The sequence below is a fragment of the Cynoglossus semilaevis genome, chromosome 1 (genome assembly GCF_000523025.1).
Source record: "Cynoglossus semilaevis isolate Cse_v1.0 chromosome 1, Cse_v1.0, whole genome shotgun sequence".
Taxonomy (NCBI): domain Eukaryota; kingdom Metazoa; phylum Chordata; class Actinopteri; order Pleuronectiformes; family Cynoglossidae; genus Cynoglossus; species Cynoglossus semilaevis.
This window is the reverse complement of record NC_024307.1, coordinates 25650640-25676110: the sequence shown is the minus strand read 5'-3', so window position 1 is coordinate 25676110 and position 25471 is coordinate 25650640. Positions and strand designations below refer to the sequence as shown.

The window sequence follows — 25471 nt, the reverse complement described above, 5'->3', positions numbered from 1 at the left end:
AATATTTCAAAATATCACCAAAAACACGCCTTACTATAGCCTTACTGTCACGAAAAATGCAAAAAAATAAAAAGTCACAGAAATGCCTTTAAATGCAGGTTTATGCCAAAAAACATGCCGCCAAGTGGATAATTTGTGCAAAAAAGTAAAAAAAATATTTTATCTGAATATTTCAAAATATCACCAAAAACACGCCTTACTATCACGAAAACATGCAAAAAAATAAAAAGTCCCAGAAATGCTTCATAATGCAAGTTTATGCCACAAAACATGCTGCCAAGTGAATAATTTGTGCTAAACAGTACAAAATATATTTTACATGAATATTTCAAAATATCACCAAAAACATGCCTTACTATAGCCTTATTAACACGAACAGATGCAAAAAAAATAAAACGTCCCAGAAATGCCTCAAAATGCATTTTTTGAAAATATCTTTTGACGAAAACATGAAAATACAAAATAGAAATAGCTCATCGTCACCAAACAGCATCATAATCCAGCAGGTGGCAGGACAACAGGCTTTCTCAGCATCATGAAAAGCACGTTTCTGAAACACATTGGTTGCATCAAAGCAAACAAATGTTATAACTTCGGCTATGACAAGATTCAATGGCCATGGATATATATTCTGCATCGTTGTCGAACTCTATACAGCTATGTGCAGAGTGAATTTTTAACGAATCTCCCTTGAGATTTTCTGCAGTCGGTTGACCGATATGAATGTTCATATTGCACTGCATGGTAAACACTGGTACCTTCTACTGTAGTAATTTTATCCAACTGTTTTCTGTTGTGTGAGACTCACGTGCACCGCGTCGTTTCCCAACAGTCACCACCATGTCCGACAGAAAAGCCGTTTTTACACCAATAGCAGAATGCTGGTTCAGAATCTCCATCCACAGGTCTCAGCCAAAAGGCGGCGTCTTCCTATTTTTAGACACACAAGACACGGGCGCTTTCACAGTATCAAAACAACTACGCGCTTCACGATTTCAGACAGTAAAGTGTGTGCTACTTCTGCTAGTCAGCAGTTTGATTGACACGTCACTCAGCCTGTCAGCTACCGCCTTATCCACAAAGTGGACTATCATTGCTATGGACTGCACTGATAGACTGCCCATAGACAGCCACGCACATAAAATGGTTTATTTTCAATTAAGTAATGTTGAACGAAACAGTGGGACAAAGGCCAACATTGCTGTGCAATACAACGTAAAGTAGCACCGGTGGTCACCCTGGTTACACCACAGAAACAAAATTATAAATTTAGTATTTAAATCATTTTTTATATATTTTAAACCCTCCATTTTCATTTAAAACAGTAAGTAAAAGAATCACGTGGCCCCCCAAAAAATCACTCAAAGTAATGTCTGTGTCTAGTGTCTGTCAGTTTAATTTTATTTTTTTTAAAAATGAGGAAGATATGATTTGTTATGTAACAGCCTGTACAACGCAACATACAGAAAATAATCAAACTAAAATCAAACTAAAAATAAAAAATAAAATTGTACAAAGCAGCACTGGGCTGTAAATCACCCAAACATTTTTTTTTTTCACATTATTGACTGGAAGATTTCCTCCGTTGAAGCTCACACACATCTTCCGTCATTCAAATCACAGCTGCACTTTGAAAGTGTCTGAGCTTTTTTTGTTTTTGTCATCACTGAATTTGACTCATCAAAGATGTGCCTTTAAAAACAAAGTTAATGATTACACGATCTGCAGTGCGTTTGTACCAAATTGGCAAATGAGAAGAGTGAAAGCTGTTCACAAACAATCAGATGTAGTTTTTTTGTAGAAATGAGTGTAATGCATGTAAATCAGTGACATCAACGCAGCCCTAACTTATGACATTCACATGTAAACACCAGCAGAGATCAGGATTTCCTTCATTTGCCTATAGGCGCTGATAAACCGACATGATGGACGGATGGATGTGAGTGTAAACTATGAAAGGTACAGATTTAAAAAATAACTAAACTTTTTTTTTATGTTGTTGTTGTTGCTCCTATTCATTCCGCCACCATTAGATAAACAGATTGTTTTTTATTTTTGGATTTTGTTGTTCTCTCAGTCAGGAAGGCAACACAAATATACAGCCACGACTATAAGACGTTTAGAGTCTATAGGTCTTCATGTGTTTTAAATGAAGTACCTTTATGTTGCATAGCACTGGCAAAGTTTTTTGGAGTACATGGGAATTTAAAAATATGGTCAAAACAATCTGCCCTGGAGATTTTTTTTTTTTAGAACAACAGGGCTGGCAACAAATTTAATAAAGTTAAACTCCTCACTCTTCTTACTTTATACTTCTTGTAAAACAATTTCTCTTTATTTTAATGATTCTCAATGCAGAAACCTTGAAGCTCCCAGATTTAACTCAAATTCCTAATACAGGATAATTTTTCGGGGAGGTCAAACTTTCCGGTTTTTCTCATGTAGGAACTGATGCTGTGTTGTATACCAAAGTCCAATGGGGATAATGTGAAGTGGAGCGGACACTAACATTGAGCGGTGTGTGTGTAAACTTCTTTTTTTTTGGTTCTTCCAGTTTTTTTTCCATCTTAAAAACCTTCTTTACAAAGTCACAATCACTCTTTTTTGTGTCACACTTTTGTATCTTTTTTCAATTCACTTGAAAACTTTTTTTTAACCTGATTTTTTCCCCTCCTCAGTGCCAGTCCGTTAGCGTGCAGGTTGGCGGCCGCCCAGAGCGCATGTGATGGTGTTGAAGTAAGTGCTCCCTCCCTCAACCCCACAAAAATGCAGCTGATAAACAAACACATTGTGTCGATGAGAAGTAACTTTTTTTTCTCTTTACTTTTTCTTTTTTTAAAAATCGCCCACAAGTGTCTGAAACATAAAGTGCAGGCAGTGTCTGTTCTTCTTTGAGACCGCCGTAGCCCTCGCCTGTTGAAGGAGTCCGAGGGCCAACAACGAAAAACCAACAAATTAAAGAAAAATGTCAGTAATGCTGAATTGTCAACAGTCCTTTGCAGGGACAGTTGGAGTCTTTCGCTCAAGGCAGGGGTTGGATTTTTTGGATCAGTTTTCAGTAAAAAGTGTGAGGATGTTCCTTCACATTCACCGACCTCCTGCCTCCCTGCTCCCATCATTCCACCCGAACGAGGAGACCATAGAGGAGCGTGCCACCATGCTCCTTTGTGATCCACTCGATCTCCGAGTTGCTGAAACGTGGGTCTAGAGGCTCGCTGTGCCCCAGAGTCTGGGGTCCCACCTTATAGGAGCCTGGACGCACACAGACCTGGAATCCAACCTGGGCCTGGTGGGAGCGGTGAGAACGTGGATCCCGAAATCTGCAGGATAAGGGGAAAAAAAATCAGTGTTTCCTGTGCTCCTTTAACAGGAAAATAATCATCTCACAACACAATACTTACTGCACTTTGGGAGCAAAGATTTCTAGACCAGAGTAACGCATGGTAGGAGAGAGTTGCACTCTGGGTACCTCCCTGCCGGGGGCGCTGTTCTCTTCTGGCTCACTGTAGCCGTTCGGACCTTCCGTCTTCCCCGGGGACACAGAGAAGATCGACGACATTCCTGGCAGTGTCAAACATGTCAAATTGTAAAAGCACTTCTCCAGTAGGTGGGGCAATGTTTGAAGACTTAAATAACTCTACTAAATCCAACAATGATGGATCTTTAACTTCCTGTAATGAAAGACTTTTGTTTTGTTTTTCTGCTGGGATCTCACCAGACAGTAGTTGATTGTGGTCTAGTGTTCGCCGGAGAGCTCCCACACTGGAGCCGTGGTATGCGATGTGCCACTTCTTCAGTGCGTTGGAAACCTCACAGTGAGGCTTGATCCTGCAGACACACACACACACACACACACACACACACACGACTTTAGAAACACCTTCATGAAACAAGTGCAGAAGAACACAATAATTCCACAGTTTATTCAACAGTTCTTCACTAGTTCAACAGACTCATCCGTCTTCGTGTAACATACAAGTCATTTCCGTGTCTGTCTAGTTTTTGCTCTACCAAAGAAGATCACGTGTTGCAAAGTTATTTCATGGTGTATAATGAAGAAAAAAAATAATGTTCTTGGAGGAATCTGGTTCACACTCTGCAGAAGAAAATGACTGGCTGTGGAGGGCTCTTCCAACAAGACAAGGCTTAAAGAGTTCCTGCAAACAGTACTGAGCAAATATCAAATATATTTGTACTTATTCTCATATTTAAATACTTATGTGACATGTCAGTTTTTCCTCATGGTCACTGTATTTAAAAGAAAGAGCCAAGTCAAGCTAAAAGGCAACCACTATTAAACCCACCACCGGTGCTTTCACTTATTCCACTGCTACTATTAGCAGTGACTATTTCAACAGTGCACGCAGACCCTGGGACAAGTGTGTCAGTGCTTGCATGTCATGTTTCACCAATGAGGGAGTGATCTGACCTGAGGGCGAAGCAACACCATCCAAAGGGCAGGGCGTAGTCTCGGGGCGGCTCGCCTCTCTTGTAATACGCCTCATCTCCTCGGAGCTTGTGGCAGGACTCGCAGTAGCACAGGTTGTACTTGGTGTCTTCGTTGAAGTAGCCGTCTGATGGGAAAGAGATGACAGTCACAGTTTGGTGGGTGTAATGGAGGTGAGAGAAGGGTGAGGTGGGTGAACGTGCGGTGAAACTCACCAGGTAAAGTGAGCAGGTCTTTGAAGCGAGAGCACAGAGCCTGGTATTCACAGGTCTTGTTGGGGTTGACCTCAGGAGGTGGCGTCCAGCACACACTCTCTTTGATTCCTGCACAGCACGGAGCAGCTGGTGAGGCACTGGCTATAACAAACTTTTCTGACGCCACCCTGTGGTGATGTCTAGTAAACGTTTTTTGGCACTGGTTACACCTTGTGGAGAACTTTAATTGCTTGGCAAAAAAGGCCAAAAAAACCCCCATCACCCAATACTGTATTGGTTTACAAAGTAGGGGGCGTGTCAGGGCAAACTGTACCAACGGAAATAAAGAAAGCTATAACAGAGTTCAGTGAAGTTTTAAAGTAAAAGCTGTAAACTTGTCAGAGTGGACGTCCTGCAGAAGATGTTAATGCTGTACTGTAGTAGTTTTTAAAAAGACTGCTTGTAGTATCAGCTAAACACCTCACCTCACTGTGACAAATATAGATGTCATACTGTGATAATGTTAGTGACAGTTGACATCAAAAAGACACATGAGGAATGGTTGAATCCAAGTGTAATTTAAGTTGACCAAAATTCTTACCATTTCCAACTGTTGACAACATGATAAACTTTAACGGAACTAAATGTTGAGCATTTTCTTTGCACCAACCAAGAAAAACCAAGTGTCGCCTCCTTACCATCAACCATGTCGGCCTTCTCCATGTCTCCCTGACAGCGGCTCTCACCACTTTCTGCACCCACTGCCGGCACATTGTTGGTTACTATGGTGACCTGCAGCGGTGACAAAACATTGTTAGCACATGTTCTTCAACCAAGTTTGTATATTTTTTTAAAGCTAAATCCCACTTCTATGAATCAATAAATACAATTGGAGTGCAGACCTGTTCGCACTGGCCATAGAGGTCGATAAAAGGGTAACAAGGTGAAGGGATGTCCTGTGCTGCCACGCCCTGGTCCATGCCATTCACATAGAGATGGAGACAACTGTTGGCGTCCACCAGCAGACCCAACACTGTCTCCTCTGGACACGTGTCCAGGTTAGGTCCATAGTTCTCACATATCTGAGCAGGAAAGCACAACATCGAGTCAGAAAGTCCTGTGTGACACCACAGATGCGGTGTCTGATTGGATTCACTCACCTTCAGTGAGTTGTGGAAGACAGAGTCTCTCTGTAGCAGCCAGGCCGAGCGTTTCAAACAACACGCTGTGGAGGGGAAGTTGAGCCGGTCAGGAGAGTGACCGATCACGCCTAATGACAGCGACGAAGTCCACGAGGGGTTCAGGCGGTCAATCCGGAACTGGTAAATTGATAAAGAGTCAAGCACGGGCATACTAATATTTTTAAGAAATATAAAAAATATAACCCGAGGACTGTCAGTACCTGGAAGAGCTGCTGTCGAGCCAGCGGCAGGGCGGTGACCAGCAGACCCTGGTTGTAGCTGGAAACCCGGGCTGCCGTCAGGTTCTGGTTGGACAGCTGGATGTTTTTGCCGTGGTTTTCCAGGAAGGCCATGATGGTGGGCACCAGTGTCGATACCTCTGTCTCCACCTATAAGCAGATGCAGGTGCAGCAAGAAACATAAAACCCAAGTCTTCGTCAACACATCTGTGCGTAGGTTCTTGTATCTGTGCGTGCTCTGACCTCTCTGACTGGACTGCTGTCCTCCTCTCCTTCACTGCAGCTCCCTGAGGACAGCGACGTCTCCTTCACACTCTCCACGTCCTCCATCAAGGAGGAGCTGACGATGGACACGGCTGTTATCCTCCCATACAGGTCCAGCACTGCAAACACATTCTGAAAAAGGAGAGAAGACCAGTACTGAACACATGTTTAAAAAATACATGTGTGCATTTGATGAAGTGAAGCGAACCTTGGCCACTGCGTTAGCAGCAGGTCCCATGTCTTCTCCGTCAATGAAGATGTGCATGGTGTCATCGCTGCACCTCTTCACACCCACTCGGTTCCCAACCTGCAAACACACACCACAGTCTTCAGACCTGATCTCTGTGACTGTTCATGAGGACAGAGAAACACAAGAATGCTTCTAGATTTTTTTGGTTCTGATGTTTTCTCTAACAAAAAAATTAAAGTTAGTTAAAGGAAATATTATTAAAAAACATCATATCAACTTCTGTTGTTATGCAGATGACACACAACTATATTTGTCCATACACCCAGATGACACAACAGAATGCCTAAAAGACATTAAGAACTGGACAATGAGCAACCTTCTACTTCTAAACTCAGATAGATAAAAAAAAACAATTATAATATATATAGTGTGATGCCTTCACAGTCTTAGGAAAACAGGTTTGCCGTCCACAGTTAAAACAGTTTCTTTGTTTGGTGGAAACACTTTGATCCTTATAGATATGATGGCTACAGTATTTGAAATGTAATGGACTTCTTTACAGATTTTTAGGGCCAAAATAAATAAGACTATAGGTAAAGAATGTTGCTGCAGATAAGATATTGATCGAAGAAAGAATTTTCCTAGTTCTTCACCATAGTAAAATGGCTGAGTTGTTTATGTCCTGGCTAAACTAGAGAAGCTGAGTCACAGGCTGAAGGTACAGTACAAAAAGTTCCCACGGATCAAACCACTTGGACTTGACCTCCAACCTGTGATTTAAGCCGTGGCATTTATGAGGACTGTAAACCTGACAGGCGTTTATGTTCAAGGAGCAGAGGTCATAGCTCACCGTCAGCCTGTCCAGGGAACAGCCGTAGTTCTGACGCTGCAGCACGCCGTTGCGACGGACCTCTGAGCCGCTCAGCAGCCAGGTGACCTTGGTGCGTACATGTGGGAGAGAGGGCGACAGCCCTGACAGTGGACAAGAAGGCAGCTCGGGAGGTGAGAGCGTGGTCAGACCGATGTGCAGCGAACCACTCCACTGCTCGTCCACCTCATCAATCCTCACCTGCAGAGGAAACCAGACCAGAGAACAAATATTGATCTCTGCAACACAGAACACCACTGTATTTCAAGGCAGTTTGGAGTACGGTTGCAGCCCCAGGCTGAGTCACTCTTACCTCAAACAACTCGTCTGCTTTGAGCTCTTTGGCGCTGAACACAATCCCGTGCGAGTAACCTCCAACTCTGACAGCCTGGCAGTCTTCGCCAAGCAGCACCACGTTTTTACCATGTTTACTGTGGAGCCGATGAGCAACTCCTGCTACTGCACACACAGCACATAGAACGGACAAAACGTTTGTCACATGATCCCACGTACAAAACACTTCACTGTCATCCATTTGACTGTAGTTTGTTTCACCTGGTGAGTGAATGGGGAAGCTCTTCTCAGTGATGTTGCAGGTGCACAGGCTGTTGTCCAGTGGACCTGAGGAGCTGGTGATGGACACCTGGACGCACTGACCGTATAGGTCGATGACTGCATACACCTCTGAAGACAAGAGAGGGACGGAGTGGACGATGAAGAAACCTTGCAGCATTTATTAAGCCAACAGAAATTAACCTTTTAAATCTCAGGTCATAAAAGTATAATTCAGTCTTATTGAGTTTTCATATTGAGAAATTATAATTCCTGGCTAAGGAGGTGAGTTTATACATTAGCATTTCTTTAATTATAAATTTTGTGTTTGTCTAATTTCTTGTTTTTCTGTGTTATATGTTTGTGTTACGTGTTTGGTAACCCAAGTTTTCTTTGCTTATATGAGTAATATTACTTCCTAAAATTAAAATCCTTGATTTCATTTTTTGGCAACAGAAATATTTTTATGTCAAAATTAATTTTATTGTCATTTACTGCAAACTCTGCATTTATTATTAAAAGATTTGGTACAACTTTTGAAAAACACAAAGCCTTCTCTCAGGACCGACTCTTACTGACCTGAAGGCAGTCCAGAGCAGGCCACACCCTGGTCCACGCCGTTGATGTAATAGTGAAGGTCACCAGTAGCCGAGCGCATCATGCCGATCCTTGATCCTGTGGTTAGTGAGTCCAGGTCGCAGCCGTAGTTGTTACGCATCGTATTGCCGTCTTGCATGATGGCCGTCCCACTGTAAAATAAAGAATTTTTCATTTAAGATAAACCTACAGATTACACCAGAATTAACAGAAAGTAATTGTTGAAGTCTAAATGAACCTAAATACTGCAAAAATAAAAAAATTAAAAAAAATCATCACTACCTGAGCATCCAGGTGTCATAGTCAATGTCTGTCATCGTGTTTGGAAACTCAAGCTCCTCTGGTCTAATAGCTGTCACTCCTGGACACAACACAATGCAGGAATTACTCACAAGACGACAACCGTATGTAATGTCTGATGCGCTGTTATAAAAGTTAATGCCGTGTACCAGAGTGAAGTCCAACAAATGCCTGACCTGCTTCAATGGAGCCCGACCAGCGGTCCACCATCTTCTGTATAACAATTTCAAACAGCTCTCCATCTCGAAGGCACCTACAACCGAGACCAGATGGGTTTAGATCTTGACGTTTACGGGGTAAGTGATAAGCTGGACCTTGTTAAAACGGCATGTCAAAGTGACTGTCACTTGTTTGAACCACAACACACCCTGAGTAACAACATCCCTCATTGGTTTCTAATGTGCCGGTCAATACGGCCTAGTTTGAAATCAGTGGGTTGAATGTATTGAAGTAAATAAAATGTGCTCTTTAACTTTATGCCATAAGTTTTAAAAAACAAAAACAAAAAACAAAAAAAAACAAAACATGCACTGATTCAGAGAATGTCATGACATGAAACCTGGTGGATAAACTAATACATAGGATTCCATGGCTCTGGCTTAAAGTTACAGTTTTCTGTAGCTTGTTTGATTTTTTAAGCCAGGTTTCACTCCAAGTCACAGCTGTTTACTTAAGGTGGGAAGAAAAGCTGAAAAAGATAAGATAGTTAAAGGAATACCAATCACCAAGCAAAACAACATTAAAACTACACTATGCTCCGATACAACAATCCTTAGATTGAATCTGTGATTTAACAGAACGTTAAAAATAATTTTTAAACCACTCATTCTGTGAGCTAAAAGTGGGATTTTGTGACTTATTCATTTGAAAACTCAGACAAACCAATAATTAGAAATAATGAGACAAACGAGCCACATGTAGACAAGCAGCTGTGTGTCCTAATGAGCTAAAAAATGAGGATTTTCTCAGAAAATGTTCTAAAACTGGTGTAGATTTAATAAGAAGAGTCTTCTGGTAAAAAAAAACAAACATATATTTGTGACACTGTGGTGACAGAGCTACCACTGCAAGTGTGACTCATGGTGAGTCATCAGACGTTATTCCTTGTCCGTTTGATCACCTGTTGGAAATGACGATAGCATCGTTGAACTCGCTGCGACAGTTTTGGCGCAGGGCTGTGCGCCCCCCGTTGGTGATGACAGCATTGGTGCCGTGCAGCTGGTGGAAGCGCAGGTCGCTGGTCGTCGTGGCCCCGCCGACTGAGCAGGGGCTCCCAGGAGACATGGCCGTGGGTCCCTCAGAGCTGTCGTCTGGCAGAGGAGGGAGGTCGACTGAGACGAAGACGCAGGAGGAGACAAGAGTTAGTCAAGATAAACAACGGTAGAGAAAAATGTATTTTAATGTAAATAATCCAAACTATTGTCCTTCCTCTTCTTACCCATGTCGTCCATGATAGTAGCTTGGGCTGCCTGGCCATAAAGGTCAACCACGGCGTAGACGCTGGGAGGGACGTTCCATGCTGCAGGACCCTGAGGAACGCCGTTCACAAAGAAGTGGAGGCTGCCGTCTTCTTTCCTTACTACACCTACTGTGTCTCCAGCCTGAGACAAATCAATAAAAAACAGTTTGAAAAAGCCTTGCTGCAACAGTAGGTCGCTGACAGCTGAGTCATGGCTAATAAAAAAAATGACTCACCTTGAGTCGGTCCAGATTGTGTCCATACTCGTCTAGTATTGTTGTTCCGTTGTGCATTACTCCGTTTCCCGTCATCATCCACGTCCCTGCAGATACGTCATCATTAATCACACATTCATCACTCCTGACTTTTGTTGTTGTTGTTGTTGTTGTAATTTTCACCTGAGCGAAGGTTGGTCATGGTGGAGGGCAGCTGCAGATATGCAGGGTTGTGTGTTGTGACGCCAATCTCAATGGAGCCCGCCCACTTGTCCACCATCTTGTCGATGCGGACCTGGAACACCTCATTAGAGCGCAGGGGCCGGCTGCTCAGGACCACGCCGTGGTTGAAGTCATCGGTTGCACTGTAAAAAGAATGTTATCCTGTAAATTAACTAACAAAAGAATTTTTAATGAAATTTAAAAGACACATACACACTAAATTAATACAAAGCCATTTTTTTATCATAAAGAGATTTTTTTTTCTTCTAAAATTTCAAGGCCAACTACAAAATGACAATATTGAAAAATGAAGTTCACTTTTTAAGGTGAGTTAAAGTTTTTTTCATTTAGACTTTGCAAGAATTAATAAAATGAAGTCAATAGTGGCACATATATAAAATAATTGCATAGAAAACATGTCAATAGTTCAATGAGACCAAGGTAGAAGGGAGTTGAGAGGCCATGCACTCACTGCGGTCGCAGCGCCGTTCTGCCCTCACTGATGATGGCGGCCTTTTGACCACAGTTGTGGTGAAAGAGCAGACGGTCGACCCCCTCAGAGTCTGGGGTGAGGGAGAGAGATGGCCGCGGACGACCCACATCGGGGGACAGCGCCCTCATGATGGCGTTGTTGCGTCTGAGGCGATCACTGTGATTGTGGTTGTGAACAATGGTGACTTTCACGGCCATGCCGTAGAGGTCAACCACGCCGTAGACCACACCGGGCGTCTGAGCTGCTGCAACACCTGGGAAATGATTACATTTTTGAGAAAATGTTTATTTTAAGGGACTTCTGATTTTGTAAATTATTCTAGCTTATACAGTTTTTATTTTTTTTACCACGTATATAATATTTTATATCTTAGGATATAGTATATAAATATATTTATTCTGATTTTAACCTATTTTATTTGATTGTAATTCCCCAATATACCAAATACAATTTCCTCGTATGTGTAAATATGTAACTATAAATATGTCACTTTTAAAGAAAAAAACAAAACAAATTATTTTGGATTAAATTCTAGAATCAATTTTAAATTAGAATACTTTTTTTTTTTTATTCCTGTCACACCTTCCTCTTGTAATGAAACGTCTCACCTTGGTCAATCCCGTTGATGTAGAAATGCAGGGCTCCGCTGGCTTTACGCATCAAACCTATATGATCGCCCTCCTGAAACATGATGGGTGAAGTCAGACATAAACACACTCTCTCAACAGAATGAGCAGAGTGTACTTGTGTGTCTGTACCTGAAGTTCATCCAGGCTGAATTCACAGTATTCCCTGCGGGTTCCCTTCCCGTTTGTCAGTATCCCACAGCCACTCATCATGATTGTACCTGGACGATTAGAAAAAAATGTAAAATAAAAAAACAGGCAACAGTGCATCTACAACCGTGTAGTATTTATATCCTATTGGTTCCACTACATCTTTGTGTGTGTTGTCACCTGAGCGCAGATTGGTCATGGTTGCAGGATAGTCCAGGTTGTTGGGATTGTGTGTGGTCACACCGATCTCTATTGAGCCTGACCATTTATCCACCAGCTTATCAATACGGATCTAAGGAAGAAAAATGCTTGTTACTGTATACCTATATCAATGTTGGGCTACTTTAGTGGTTTCCATGTGCTGTCTCAACATTCTGTCATAAACAGTCTTAACAGGAATTATAAAGACAAGGACACAACAAACCTTGAGGTTGAAAAAAACTAAACAAAATAAACAAACAAGTAAAAACATTTTTTTAGGTACATCTGGAGAGTCATATGTTTGGATGGATAATGTAACATAAGTAGTTGATTCATTATGACAAAGTGTGGTTTTTACAGGTACAGGACATTTCTGCATTAAATCTGACCAACTATTAGCTTGCTCGCTAATGAGAAAAGCTACAACCTAGCATTACTGTCTTCTTAAACTGGAGACTAAAGTAATGACTGAGGAGTGACTGAGGAGTTATTTAGGGGTGGGTTAGAAATCAAAATTTGATTACGGTTATGGCTTGATTTGGCATTTGGCATGATTATGAAAACAAAAAAAAACGAGATAAAACGATTATTGTGTCACTCGTCTGATGTCAATGGTCGTCAATACACACTACAGCGCTGTGAGTCAATAGACACTTGTTGTCTGCAGTGCACCCTAAAACCAACCGACCACTTGGAGCAGAACACCTGGCATTATCCCAATGACCGAACAGAACAAAATGCACATGCGCACTATACCTCAGTGCGTTCAAAGCACCCAGGAAAACAGAGTAAACAGCAGAGCACAGATCAGTCATTTCAGTAACAATATTGGCAATAACACACAACATAACTCCACATCGCCCCAACAGTTACAATATTACTTGTATTTTTTTCACTTTGTCTTAGTTTATTTTCTTTGTCATTTTAACATTCAATAAAGTTTAAAAGTTCAGTTAAAGCAAACTCTCAAATCAGGGAATAATCTGTGATTTTAATAGGAATAAAAATAATCATGATTATGATTTTTGCCATAATCAAGCAGCCGTAGAGTTGTGGGTCTTCACTAAATCAGCATTTTTTCACTTGAATCTAAAAACATTTTTAAATCAAGAAGAAAATCAGTGTGTATCTGTGAAACGGTCAACACTAAGGTGTTCGCTCAGATTGTTTATCGTTACAAGACGTTCTCTGGCTTCATCCTCCTTACCTCAAACATCTCGTTGTGTCGGAGCGGCCGGTTGGTCATCACCACGCCGTTGTTGAACTCGTCCAGCGGTCTCCTCCGCTCCGCCGTTTTGTTGTTGTTGCTCAGTTTGATCAGTGTGCCGCACTTCTCGTGAAAAAGCAGAGCGTCATTCGTGGTCAGTCCACCGCCACCACCAGTCACAGCTGCTGGCCCCAACCCTCCGTTGTTGGCAGGACTGTTATTCGTATTCCCGCTCTCTCCTCCACCTCCACCTCCTGCTCCTCCTCCTGTTGACCCCGTCCCACTGTCACTGTTCACTGCACCTCCTCCACTGTTGCTTCCTCTGTCATTTCTGGCTGAGGAATTTGATCCTGTATTTTCTCCTCCTCCCGCTCCTCCTCCTTCTGTCCCACCTCCTCCGTCTTCCCCTCCACCTTCATCCTCCGAGCGATAAAATGATACTATTGCGTTGTTGAAGACGTCGAAGAGTTGGTGCTCTGTTAGAACTGGAAGATAAGAAGGTAAAAATGATCTGTGCTGTTTGTCTCGCTGATTGGTCATCAGCTGAACTGAAGGGGTGTGGGGGGGGGGGGGTTCTGACCTGTGTCAGGCTCCAGGTTGTTGGGGAACTTGTCTGGTCGGCTGTGGCTACAGTTGAGCTCAGGCACTGACATGAAAACAGAGCAATGACAATATTTTAACAGACAAAAAGACAAAGGAATAATCAAAAAAAGGCAGACGGAGAAAAACCCTTCTGACCTTCATCTCCATTCATCATCCCATTCATCGCTGCCACATTCATCAGCGCTGTAATCCCTGCATCCTCCCGACCACCACACACCACCACCTCCTCTTCCTCCTCCTCCTCTTCCTCTGCTTCATCTTCTTTGTTCCGCTCTACTGTCTCTCTCTCCCTCTCAGCAGAGGGCGGCGGCGGCTCACAGCTCACCACCGTCACTTGCGTGCACTTGCCGTACAAGTCCACCACTGCCCAGAGTTTGGGTGGCAGGCCGCTGGCGGCTGCCCCACAATCCTGTCCGTTCACCCACAGGTGGAGCTCACCACGGGAGCTGCGTTGAATGCCCACGCGGTCGCCCTCGGCCAGCTGGTCCAGGTCACGGCCGTACTCCTCCAGGACGGATCGGCCGTCACGTAGCACCGAACAGCCCGACACGATCCAGGAGCCGCCTTTGAGGCCTGTGGCGCTGCTGGGAAAGTCCAGGGCAGCAGGGTCGAGAGCCGTCACACCAATCTCAATGGATCCACTCCACGAGTTCACCTGAGGTCCGACAGGAGAAGAGTTAAAGTCATATTTATTAGCAACTATGTAATTACAGTTTAAAAGGTTGACAGCCAAAAGTACTGACTGGAATGTAAGTGTTTGACGTGTTGCTTAAATCTGAGTTGATTGATTGGAAATAGTTAGAATATCAGTGACAGTAGAACAGGTGTGGGTTGAGCCCCAGACAGGTTGAAGTCTGAGTACGGTAAGTAAAAACTGATTTGACATTTAATCCTAAGATTTTGAGTTTGAGCCCGACTTAGCAGTGCAGAAGTTCTGGTTACAAGTATAGACATATAAGATAATAAGATATAAGATAATAAGATATTCATTTATCACATTTAAAAAATACTACGGTACAGTGGCGTTTGATATGAACACACAGCTGGACATTTATGTCTGAGACTTTGCCCACATATATTTCGGGGCCTCTTTATTGCAAATGTGGCTGACACAGCAGCATGGGAGCGCAGGATCTGAGAGACAGCAACTGTCAAGCAAGATGCTTCTGTGGTCATCAACTTTCTCTGTGAAGAAACATCTGAACAGTGACACTGAAATGTGACAAGAACCGAGCTTCAAGTAGAAATACCTGCAGACAGAGGACAAAGTGTTTCCTATTTTACTGTCTATCCTGTCTGTTATTTTTAGTCTTTTGATCAGTGAAAAGCATCAAAAATAAAACAGTGGATCTTCTGCAAAGTGACGACAGCTTGAACTCCAGAATATACTTTTCTTCTTGTATTGCAAAAATAGGAAAGTTCAACAGCCTGACCTCTACAGAAGAGAGAACACTGGTGTTCAGTTTGACAGATTTTCTAAAGAATTCTTTTAGAAGAAGACAAAAACGGTGACCAGGACAGTTGTTCTGCCTGAACGGTTTTATATCTTCTCCTTTTATGAACTCAAATTCCACATTACAAAATATTACTTATATCATGCTACCACTGTGTATTACAGTTCTAGATCACAACATATCTAGGATTCTGATTTCTCAGCATATCTTCATTTTTATTTCTACTTCAACACCTGAACTGTCAAAAGTAGGAGGTCAAACGTAAGTACAGCTACAGCTGACAAGCTGACTGACACAACTGACAAATGGATTTCAAGCTTCTGTACAGTAGATAGATTTATATTAATGAGGACAAAATCTGAAGTTCTGAAACCAACTTGCGACACTTTGTGCATATACATGAATGACTAAAATCCACCAACTCCAAGATGCCAAATCTTGAGTGAAACTGCTGCATATTTTTCATGACATTTTTCCATACTAATAATTCCACTATTTGGATTGCAGAGGATTAATCATGATAAATCTTATTATTATTATATACACCATTATTAATTATGATTACTCGATACGACACTGCAATAAATCAGGTCAGTTTTAAATCAGTTGACGACCTATAATAACACAAGTAGTTTTCAATAATTTCATCATTTTAAATGTGAATTTCCAGCATATTTGATAGGACAACAAACAACAACAACAAAGGAAACATTTGAAGGTTTACATTGTTATTTTAACTTTCCAAAGAAATCTAGATCAACTAATCTTCAGATTAACTGACCATGTAAACACTGACCAGTTGCAGCCCTTTTATCAGTGTCTCTCCCTCTCTATCCAAATGTGATGCTGAGAGCATGCTAATGACTAAAGGTAGGTAGTCATGTGCAAACCCTGTCCTATATTTAGACACAGACGAGTGCAAGGTACACGAACAGAGAACAAGTGAGGAGAACACTGCATCTTGCTGGCATCACGGTCAATACTAACAAAAGTGCAACTAGTTTAAACATGATATCGATGGAATGTATATACCTTATAATAATGTACAATCCCTTTGTGAACTGTGGAGAAGTTGACATACACCAAGTAAAAAATAAATCATTGAGGGAAAAAAAAGACAAAAATATCATTGTGCAGTTGCTGAAGTTTCTCCTTAGTTTGAAACAGTTTCATTTTACCAACTTTTTTCTTTTTTTAAATGACAATCACAGATGGTGCTGTTCTACATCTGTGGACAAATATTGTGCACGCTGAGTGAAACAGATTTGGCAAAAATAATTCCCTCCCGTCTTCTCGGCCACCAGTGCACATCAGACAACATATGCACCGTGAGCACAAAGCATTTTTCTCCTCGCTGCAACACTTTTGTCTTTGCACGACATTGCTCCTGTATCACATAACAGGCTGGCTATCTGTTTCCTTCCAGAAAAAAAACCAACATAAGCTCACAATAATGTGATACTTTATTGATCTCCCAGGGGTGAATTTTATTTTTCCCTGCGCTGTCGGCTTCATGGTATAATCTGTACAGCTGGTGGATATTCAGATTTGTGCTCAGAAACACTTTATCACAGAAGATGCTACAACCAAGACAGGGGCATGAACCCATGTCATCCCAGAGTGGAGGAGAAGTCATCTTCCTTAACTCTATCTGCTGCTACCATGCAGACAACAATGCTGTCCTTCAGGCAAAAGAGAATTTTAACTTCCTGATGTAAAATACATTTCCAGAACACTGCTCTAAGTTGACAGAAAGCAGGAATTGCATGACCTTGAACGCATCTTCAATTCCTTACCAGCTCAGGAGATGTTTTAACAGCAGTACACCTTTGTTCCACTGGAAAAAAAAGATCCAATAAAAATGTCCTTCAGATCCAATATAACCTGGACAAATGGTTGTGTCCATTCTCTTCCTCTCTCTCATCTGTTTTCTCTGAGTGTCCTCCTGCGCTCAGCGGCAGCTGCTATGTAAGGCAGTGTGCTACGGCAGCGCAGGAATCTGGGTTAACAGATTTAGTAGTAACTCAGTCTAACCGAGGTCGCTGCGTGTAGGGGACAGACATCGTCTTAAATCGTTCACTCGCTGATGGAACAGCAGCTCGCGGAGGTTGTTTCTGAGTCTGTGTACGTGAGTTCACAGCACAGCCAATGGATGGACTGCTTTACACTGACTGTTCAAAACAGAGGTTGGATATGCACGAAAGAATCACACACGCATTGAAACAAAGGACCTGAACCATCTATTTAATATAAATTTCTACTTTTTTGGCAACTTGCACATATCATGTAGCTACTATTCTCATATTTGTTATTTTCTACTGAATTACAGCTACAGTATTTCTAGACTTGTAAACAACCAACTTGTTGTTATCTTCTGGCTAATAATTGGATTAACATTAATCGCCAACTTGCTTTTTGCTAGCAAATACTGTAGCTATGTTTTTGGGGTTTTTTGCTATAAGTGAATCAAAGTTTCTGACAGACCTTTGATTGTCTTGTGGCTCAAATTACTCAAATATATAATTAATTTCTTGGCTAACTAACAGTCTATTTTAGACTTTTGTCAACTTTTTCTGGACAGACATTGAATTATGTTATGGCTAATATTAATATACAAAATCCTACAGCTTGAGTAATGCTATTTGTTAGCTACCTTTAGCCATTAATAGAGTAAATTTAAGCCAGGATTTAGGTTAACATTAAGCTAATTAATTTTTACCTTAACTAAAGAGCCTTCTATAAAAATATTTTACTTGCGGGTTAAGGGAGTACAGAGCAGCTTTGGCATTGACTTATATGCTCACAATATTTTCCATTATTTCAAAATATTTCTACTTTTTTGGCAACTTGCACATTTGCACATTTTTCTTTCGTCAATTTCCCTGTGATCTAAATACTTAAAAGTTGTAAAAGTCACCATTTCACCTCTAAATGAATTTGTGTAATATAGGCTATACAACTGCTTTAACTTAAGTTAAAGTCAGTCATTTGAATCATTATGCAGCCTCTTCTGAATCCTCATTTGCTCTCTCACACTTCCATCTTTGTCGGCAGCCTTGGAGATGTCAGAGAAGAAGATGGGCATTCATGCCAATCTGTGCACTTTGTGATGGAAAGTTATTGATTTTCTTTACAGCAGCCAATGCATGACATGACAGAGCATGAGCCTGTTTATGGCAGGCAGCCTTTTATAGACTGGGAACACCATGAGACGACAAACAGACATTTAGGTGCTACTAACCTACAGATGATGTTCATCTTTACCAGCACTTATGCTCAGTCCCAGCAGGGTTATTAGACTTATTCAGACACAGTTCATGGGTGTGTTTGTGTGTATCGCCTGGTTGGCTCTGGCACAAGCTCGAGAGCTGCCATGCTGTTAAAGGCAGAAGCCATTACGCTGGACAAGTTTTGTTGCATTGTGCACAGCCAATTGTAAACACTGAACAGGAACACACCTGTTATGACGACAAAAGCACACACGTGTAAACTACCGCTCATAGTCAACACAAAACAAAAACAACACCTATGGTAAGATATTAGGGCAATTTAAAGGTTGGGCAATGCACATTTCCAAAACACTTGAGCATGGATGAACTACCACAACCGGCATTTCTGAAATTACATAACAGACTTAACAGACAAAAACTGTGACAAGGGACAAAATGAGTCCAGATCCGAGTCCATCTGCACAACAGAACATTATTCGATTATTTGTATATTCTATCGACACACAAAGGCAAGTATTTATTATGAATACTCACAGTGAGGTAAATGGTGAGGGGGAAAAGCTGCTTAATAAAATCTCCCACATTCATAAACAGTAAATTTGCAAAACTCCATGGCTGCATTGCTGTTTTAAACATCTTCTGGCAAATGAAAGCGTGTAATTTTCCTTCATAGTTGTCAGCTGACCCTGACCTTTCCCCTTTGTTTGTGTTTTCACAGCATCTTTCTACATGTATTATAACAACCTACTGTACCTTCAAAAAGGGAAAGGGAGAATGTGTCAAAACAAGTAGCTGGTGAAGGCTTCAGCATACACTCTAGGGTGGCCCTTGAAACTGAACAAAGAAGAATAGTGTCCTTGACATACTAGACTGTGGCTGCATTATAGGTTGAACGCGATTTAGAGGATACTATTAAGAACCAAAAACACATCTTCTCTTTGTAGCATATTCCACTGTTGCTAACATATTGATTAATCTGTTATGTGCTCATTGACATCGAGGGACGAAACTCAGCGCCTGGAAAAAACAATATGTATATTTTTACAATAGAGAATCTAGTGACAGAGATTTATCGTGTGTATTTGTGTTGGTTTGTTTTCACAAACAGCCCTTCAGTCACTGTTATCAGATCGTAGCACTGCACCAGTAGCCTCCAGAAGCAGACTGAGGAAGAGAGGCTGACAGGGTATTTATACTGCCATTCCATCGTAACGACAGCAAACATAAACACATTTACTCATTTCACCAACCTCCTCTAATCCAACAAACAATGAAAAGCATTTTCTAAGATTCGACAGATCTCCCGTAGCAACTCAAACGAGAAGCTAAACCCGGCTAGCCTGCTGATGATGATGGTGCTAGCGGCTCATTAGCAACTCTCAATCCCTGTGTCAAGGCACCACAGTCGACCGTATTTAGCTCACTGCTTCGTGTGACATTTTCTCACGTGTATAACAACACTTTGAAGAGGTAAAATCTGTGGCTCTGACAGCGATCACCTGCCTCACTGTCGCTGTCAAACTGTGGGTGAGCCGCCTCGGGCAGCTGAACCCCCCCTCACTGCGGTCGGTGACAGACCCCCAACCCGTCCCACCAGCGCTGCTCCCCATAATGTTGTTGCCGTAGCCCCGCTTAAAGGATGCAGCAGGAGCAGAGGCCTGCGGTTGTTTTGTTTACCTTCTTGTCAATGCGAACGGTGAAGACATCCCGGTCCCTCAGAGGCTCCTTGCTGAGCACCAGGCCATGGTTGAACTCCTGCACTGGCTGGTTGCGCCGGGCGGTGCGGTTGGAGTTGGACAGGCCGATCAGCTTTCCACTCCGCGGATGCAGCTCCGCCGCCATCTTCAACGGGCGGCCAGTGCTCACGACAGTGACTGTTTACGACTGCAACGAACTGAAATTCGGCAGATGCCGTAGGACTGCACGACTGAACCACGCCCTCATTTGGACCAATTATATACATTTATAAACTATAAATACAGTATGTTTGTCGTTTTTGTTTGTCTGTTTGTTTGTATTTGTTTGTTTTTAAAGGTTTTACAAAAACAAGGAAAACGTACTCCAGAACAATCAGGTCTCCGGGGGAAATAAATATCTTTCTAAGAAAGAAAAGAAACATACAATAATATTGTTTATATATTGTTGGTTTTATATCATCAAAGGTTTTGGGAATATTAACACCTGAATATTTTATAGTATTCCATTATCTTGTATTCCATTTACTTATTCCATTTATCTAGTATGCATTGTATTTATTGTATAAATGACAAAAGGAGAGCAAAGCTTCTAAAATGCTTTTATTGTTCTTCAATATGTGTACTGTCATTGTTTCTAAACGATAAGTAGTGGTTATGTAACTTTTTTAAAAGCTGTGTATGTTTCATTTAACACTGTCTAAGAATTACCACTAGAGGGAGCCCAAACCTTTACGTTAATCTTCTCTAGTCAACTCATCATTATGAATTTATCCGAAACACAACAATGCTATTATTAGTTATGGGTTTAAAAATAATTATAATATATTATAATAGAACATATTTTTCAGAAACACAATTATCATACCAAAGTCTGTTGGCGTAGCCAGGCAGTGGAAGATGTCTATTTGAACAACACAATAATGTCCAATAGTAAATACTCTAATAATAATAATTCTAAAAGACAATTAGCACAATTTAATTGAAAAAAACAAAAACAAAACAGAACAATTTGACAGTTAACTGGTTAAAGGTTGTCACGAAAGGCTCAAACAAAGATAGATTTTGGATGCAGAATACATTCCATTTACAATTTTAGCACCAACAACAAGTCACTTGTACATGTAGTCCACATATTATTTATCTTCTATGCAGGGCAACTGTGAGTGGTGACCGATTTTTGTTTGATTGCCAAATCAAAGTCCAAATCTTGCCCCTGGATCTGTATTTTCTTCAGACAGCCTGTCAAGAACTGAGAACCAATGTTGCCCTCACCTTCACCTAAAAAGTCATGTAACATAGGATGATTATGTGTTATTGTGCTACAGTAACAAAATGCTTCTTCTCAATTGTCAGATGCAAACTTTGTCATTGAATTTGTCACACAGGAAATTCCAGTAAAATCTTACCTAGCAGACTTCCAATAGCGAGATGGCCATGTTTCCAAATGCTAAAAATCTCAGGGTTGGTCATTGAAGTTATTCCTAAATCAGTTAGCTTGGGGTGTTCTTGAAAAACCTCCAGGAACCCATGAAATGTTATCACCACTCTCTTCAAAGTGTTTTTCATGTTTATCTTTTTTTCACCAAATGTGAATGTGACCGTCTGCACAGACAAAAGAAATCAGCTTTTACAGTACAGTCACCTCGGACTGTGTATAACTGTCTTGTGTGCAGTATTTCCATACCTTCGTGTCATTGTTGGCCACTAAAGTTGACACAACCTTCCATGGACCTTTGATGCTGAAAATTGTTCCATCCATTTGGCTGAAATCTCCCTCCACTTCAATCTTTATTCTTTCGTTTGATTCCTGAGGTAAAACTGCAAAAGTAAAAAAAACAACAAAAAACCCCTTCAATCTCCAGTAAAAAGGTAAAACAGATCATCTAATTAAACATACCTTATATATCTAATTATCTATATTATCTAAATAGACCTAAAGACAAACGCTATTAAATCAAAGCATATTTTACAAAAACCAGCTGCAAAGGGGACATGGAATGGAATGTTAGAGCACCATGTTCTCACCGGAGGTGTTAAAAATGGCATATCCACTGCCAGGGAAGTAACTGCCAGTCTGAATGTTTTCATAGCATGGCCACAAATCCCCTGCTGTCTCCCAGGGGACACTGAGATTCAGCCACTTGCCCTCACGCAGGCATCCGTCCATGTGCGGCTTAAACTAGAGCAAACAAAGTAACACCACGTTTAGAAGGATGAACTGCAAGACAAATATTAAGGACAAGGGCTGGCATCTATGTGTGCTGCAGAAATGTCAAGTATTTGTGACTATATGTGTCTGTTTTTTCCCTGACGTGGAAAGGATTTTTACAAAACCCTTCAGCACCTTATTTGCAGCTGCATATGCTTTCTTTGAGAACTGATGAGAGTTGAGATTCAACTTGACTGTCATATGAACAATATGACAATACAATATATGAAGAAACATGTTTTCTATGAATGAATAATGAAATTCTTACTCTGCTGTCTGCAAAGAACGTCAAACAATGAAATCAAAGAAGTAAATGAACAAAAAAAGGAGGAAATAATTGTGTCAACAAAAACACACCATCAAAAATAACAAAAACACAAGAACAACAATTAAAGGCAGCATGTGAATATAACAAAAATAACATGAGCAGGAAACACAAACACTTAATAAAAAGCTAATGTTTAACATTTTAGCACAAACAACAAGATTTTGATGAATCATACAATATAGAAAAAAAAGCAACAAATTATTTGCATTCATCCAGGACAGAAGGACATAAATATCTTAAACGGACTTTGCCTCCACTCAGACATGCAGAAAGCTCCTCTTTGATAACACCATCTTATCAAACAAAAAAATAATATCACCTTCAACTTCTGTAGCTGTTTTACCTGAATCATCAGCCTGTCCTTATCGATCAAGATCCCACCCACAGCCAGACGTAGTTCACCTGACATGGCCTGCTGTGTCCTGTTGCTGTGCATTCCCACCACCACCTCACTGGAGCCGTCCACCTCCAGAATAACAAACATCTCTTTGTTGCTCACCTCCAGCTTGGAAAAGCCAGGAAAATAAGACATTTAAATTGCAGTATACTGTTAACTGCATAAAAACGGATTGATATTTGATAATATTGTTTTGTTATTTATAAAGAGTAAGGAATGTTAACACAGTCATGTTGAACTAGTTTAACTGAAATAGTAATTAAGTATGCAAAATAAGAATCATTATTTCACAAAAGAAAAACTTTTTTGTCTCCTCCCCTTTCTCCTTCTGTGTGACCTCTGAGGTCATGTAACAGTGTCCAGGCACTAATCTCTTAACTCTTCAGAAACATTCTACTAGTTTTCTTTGTAAGGTTTTGGGAAACATTTCTTCCTTGGACGATTTTGTTCTATATTGTTGGGATATTTTACTAACAAACTGAAAATATTTTTTTTCTTCAACCGTATCATCACCACACACTTACTGTGTGCCATTTGCCGTCATTGATTTTGGGGCCTCCTGCCACACTGACGTCCATGTGATCCTGACTAAGCTGCATCAGGGGAATGCCATTCTTCAGGGACAAAACAAACCAGTCTTCTCCACCTTTGGTGTCTCCATAGAAAATTACACCCTCGGGGTCAAACGTCCGTATCTGAAAGGATGACTTGATGCTGCCGAATTCAAAGTATACCCATCAGAACAGGGCTACAAATACAGAATTGAAAAGTAATGACAGATACCACACTGAACCTATTTCATCTTTTCATTAGCTCTATGGTTATGATCTTTTTTTTTATTTGCCTCTCAAAACACAGATTTGCAGTGGACCTAAACCTGTCATGGTGCAGCATTTCACTGCTGCTGCTGACGTACCTACTGACGTCACTGAGGTTGACTGTTGCACGGATGAGCGGCCTCCAGATGTCACTGTACTGGCCGAGGTAGACGGTGGTACTGCCTGCTACTTCCTTCTGCAAGACATGAGTCATGAAATAACAACCGTGCTCTGTGATTCAGGCTTCTGTGTGGTCCAATCAGGTGTAAGTTAGTGCGACAGCTAAAAGTCTCTGGTACACAATAATGATGGCTGTAAACAAGATACCTTTATTATGACAGTCAGGCTCAGGCATCCTTACTACAATGAAATAAAAATGTCATATGTCTTTGAGGTGATCTGCAAGAAATGCAGCATTTGTCTATGTTGATTTTCTCATTAGAAATTTACACTTTTAATGTATTAGAAATAACTCTGGATTACAAATAGGAATATTGACTATAACCAGGCTAACTATTAGCAATTGCCACGTACTAAAAGTTAAACATAAAAAAAAAACGTAACTTATTTCTACATTATTTTTCCTCTCCTTACATTTTCTCTTCTTCTCTGGCATATTTCAACATTGCTAATGAGTTATTCTGGTAGAAAATCCTAAAAAACAAACACACATACCACACCACGTCCATTCCCCTGTCCTTGGACTCCCCACCCGAGCAGAGTGAGGCTCAGTGTGAGCAGAGTGAGTCTGTATTCCAGCCTTCCTTTGTCTAGTACTGCCATCATTCAGTGCATTCGTCCACCCGGGGTCTTGCAACATGCACCGTCCTGAGGCCAATGCAGATCCACAGACTCCAACCAACAGCAAAACGTCAGTGTTGGAACAGTGATAGAAGACACTGTGGAGCGTGGACTGGTGTGTGTGTGTGTGTTCTCAAACACACCAGTCCTGGGTTCAGAGTGTATTATATGCAATAGTCAAGTTATTGATCTTCAGTGGGGACTTTGGTTTTAAGTCGTGGAAGGTTGTGAAAGCGCAGGATGAGAATACACAGTTGCCTTAATGCAAACACAGGATGGTGGTTAAACAAGTAGACTATAAAGTACATGTCATGTTGTCACACATAAGCTATGAAGTACTGAAGTGAATTCTATAATTTCCCCTGAAAAAACAATCAACTCCTGTTTCAGTGTTGTCTCTAAATGGAGTCCAGGTGACTGACCTGAGCTAGACTCCTGGTATGTTTGCTCATTACACAGGAACTTTGCTACACCGCAGCTGCCGATGTGTTGTTTATCTGTGATGTTAAGAGGTTCATGCCAGGCATCA

The 25471-nt window shown here is 41.2% G+C and overlaps 2 protein-coding genes across 4 annotated transcripts; both read right to left on the bottom strand.

Annotated features, from left to right (window-relative positions):
• Positions 1 to 1378: 1378 nt before the first annotated feature.
• On the bottom strand, positions 1379 to 20635 carry neurl4 (neuralized E3 ubiquitin protein ligase 4). 2 transcript variants are annotated; one of them, XM_008321848.3, is made up of 29 exons: positions 20370 to 20635; positions 14144 to 14663; positions 13986 to 14051; positions 13406 to 13890; positions 12178 to 12289; positions 11980 to 12068; positions 11830 to 11902; positions 11201 to 11474; positions 10690 to 10871; positions 10528 to 10613; positions 10271 to 10433; positions 9953 to 10163; positions 8982 to 9085; positions 8815 to 8893; positions 8515 to 8684; positions 7939 to 8067; positions 7697 to 7842; positions 7366 to 7584; positions 6534 to 6632; positions 6305 to 6457; positions 6044 to 6211; positions 5802 to 5960; positions 5544 to 5723; positions 5340 to 5433; positions 4663 to 4770; positions 4430 to 4574; positions 3716 to 3828; positions 3402 to 3561; positions 1379 to 3320 (listed from the first exon to the last, which is right to left on the bottom strand). In XM_008321848.3, exons 1-29 carry the CDS (start codon positions 20532 to 20534, stop codon positions 3116 to 3118), a joined length of 4857 nt encoding a protein of 1618 aa, XP_008320070.1. In that variant the 5' UTR covers positions 20535 to 20635; the 3' UTR covers positions 1379 to 3115. The 2 variants fall into 2 exon arrangements, with proteins under 2 accessions (XP_008320070.1, XP_008320079.1); XM_008321857.2 differs by having other exon boundaries at positions 3116 to 3320; positions 9009 to 9085; positions 20370 to 20534.
• A 337-nt stretch (positions 20636 to 20972) lies between these two features.
• Positions 20973 to 25081, bottom strand: shbg (sex hormone-binding globulin). Of its 2 annotated transcripts, none has more exons than XM_008321835.3 (8): positions 24817 to 25081; positions 24240 to 24337; positions 23848 to 24037; positions 23270 to 23431; positions 22415 to 22568; positions 22074 to 22207; positions 21796 to 21991; positions 20973 to 21667 (listed from the first exon to the last, which is right to left on the bottom strand). In XM_008321835.3, the coding sequence occupies exons 1-8, from the start codon at positions 24925 to 24927 to the stop codon at positions 21534 to 21536; spliced, it is 1179 nt and encodes a 392-aa protein (XP_008320057.1). In that variant the 5' UTR covers positions 24928 to 25081; the 3' UTR covers positions 20973 to 21533. The 2 variants fall into 2 exon arrangements, with proteins under 2 accessions (XP_008320057.1, XP_024910365.1); XM_025054597.1 differs by having other exon boundaries at positions 24240 to 24334; positions 24817 to 25080.
• Between the last annotated feature and the right edge of the window lie 390 nt (positions 25082 to 25471).

Excerpts from the sequence above, each read along its gene's own strand:
- neurl4 (XM_008321848.3), bottom strand. The coding sequence starts at position 20,534 with ATGGCGGCGGAGCTGCATCCGCGGAGTGGAAAGCTGATCGGCCTGTCC. Across the intron at positions 14,664-20,369 it reads CCGTTCGCATTGACAAGAAG|GTGAACTCGTGGAGTGGATC; the intron begins GTAAACAAAACA and ends GTCGGACCTCAG. Across the intron at positions 5,724-5,801 it reads TCTTCCACAACTCACTGAAG|ATATGTGAGAACTATGGACC; the intron begins GTGAGTGAATCC and ends TTTCCTGCTCAG.
- shbg (XM_008321835.3), bottom strand. The coding sequence starts at position 24,927 with ATGATGGCAGTACTAGACAAAGGAAGGCTGGAATACAGACTCACTCTG. Across the intron at positions 22,569-23,269 it reads AGGACAGGCTGATGATTCAG|TTTAAGCCGCACATGGACGG; the intron begins GTAAAACAGCTA and ends TGTTTGCTCTAG. Across the intron at positions 22,208-22,414 it reads TGCCATTTTTAACACCTCCG|TTTTACCTCAGGAATCAAAC; the intron begins GTGAGAACATGG and ends TTACTTTTGCAG.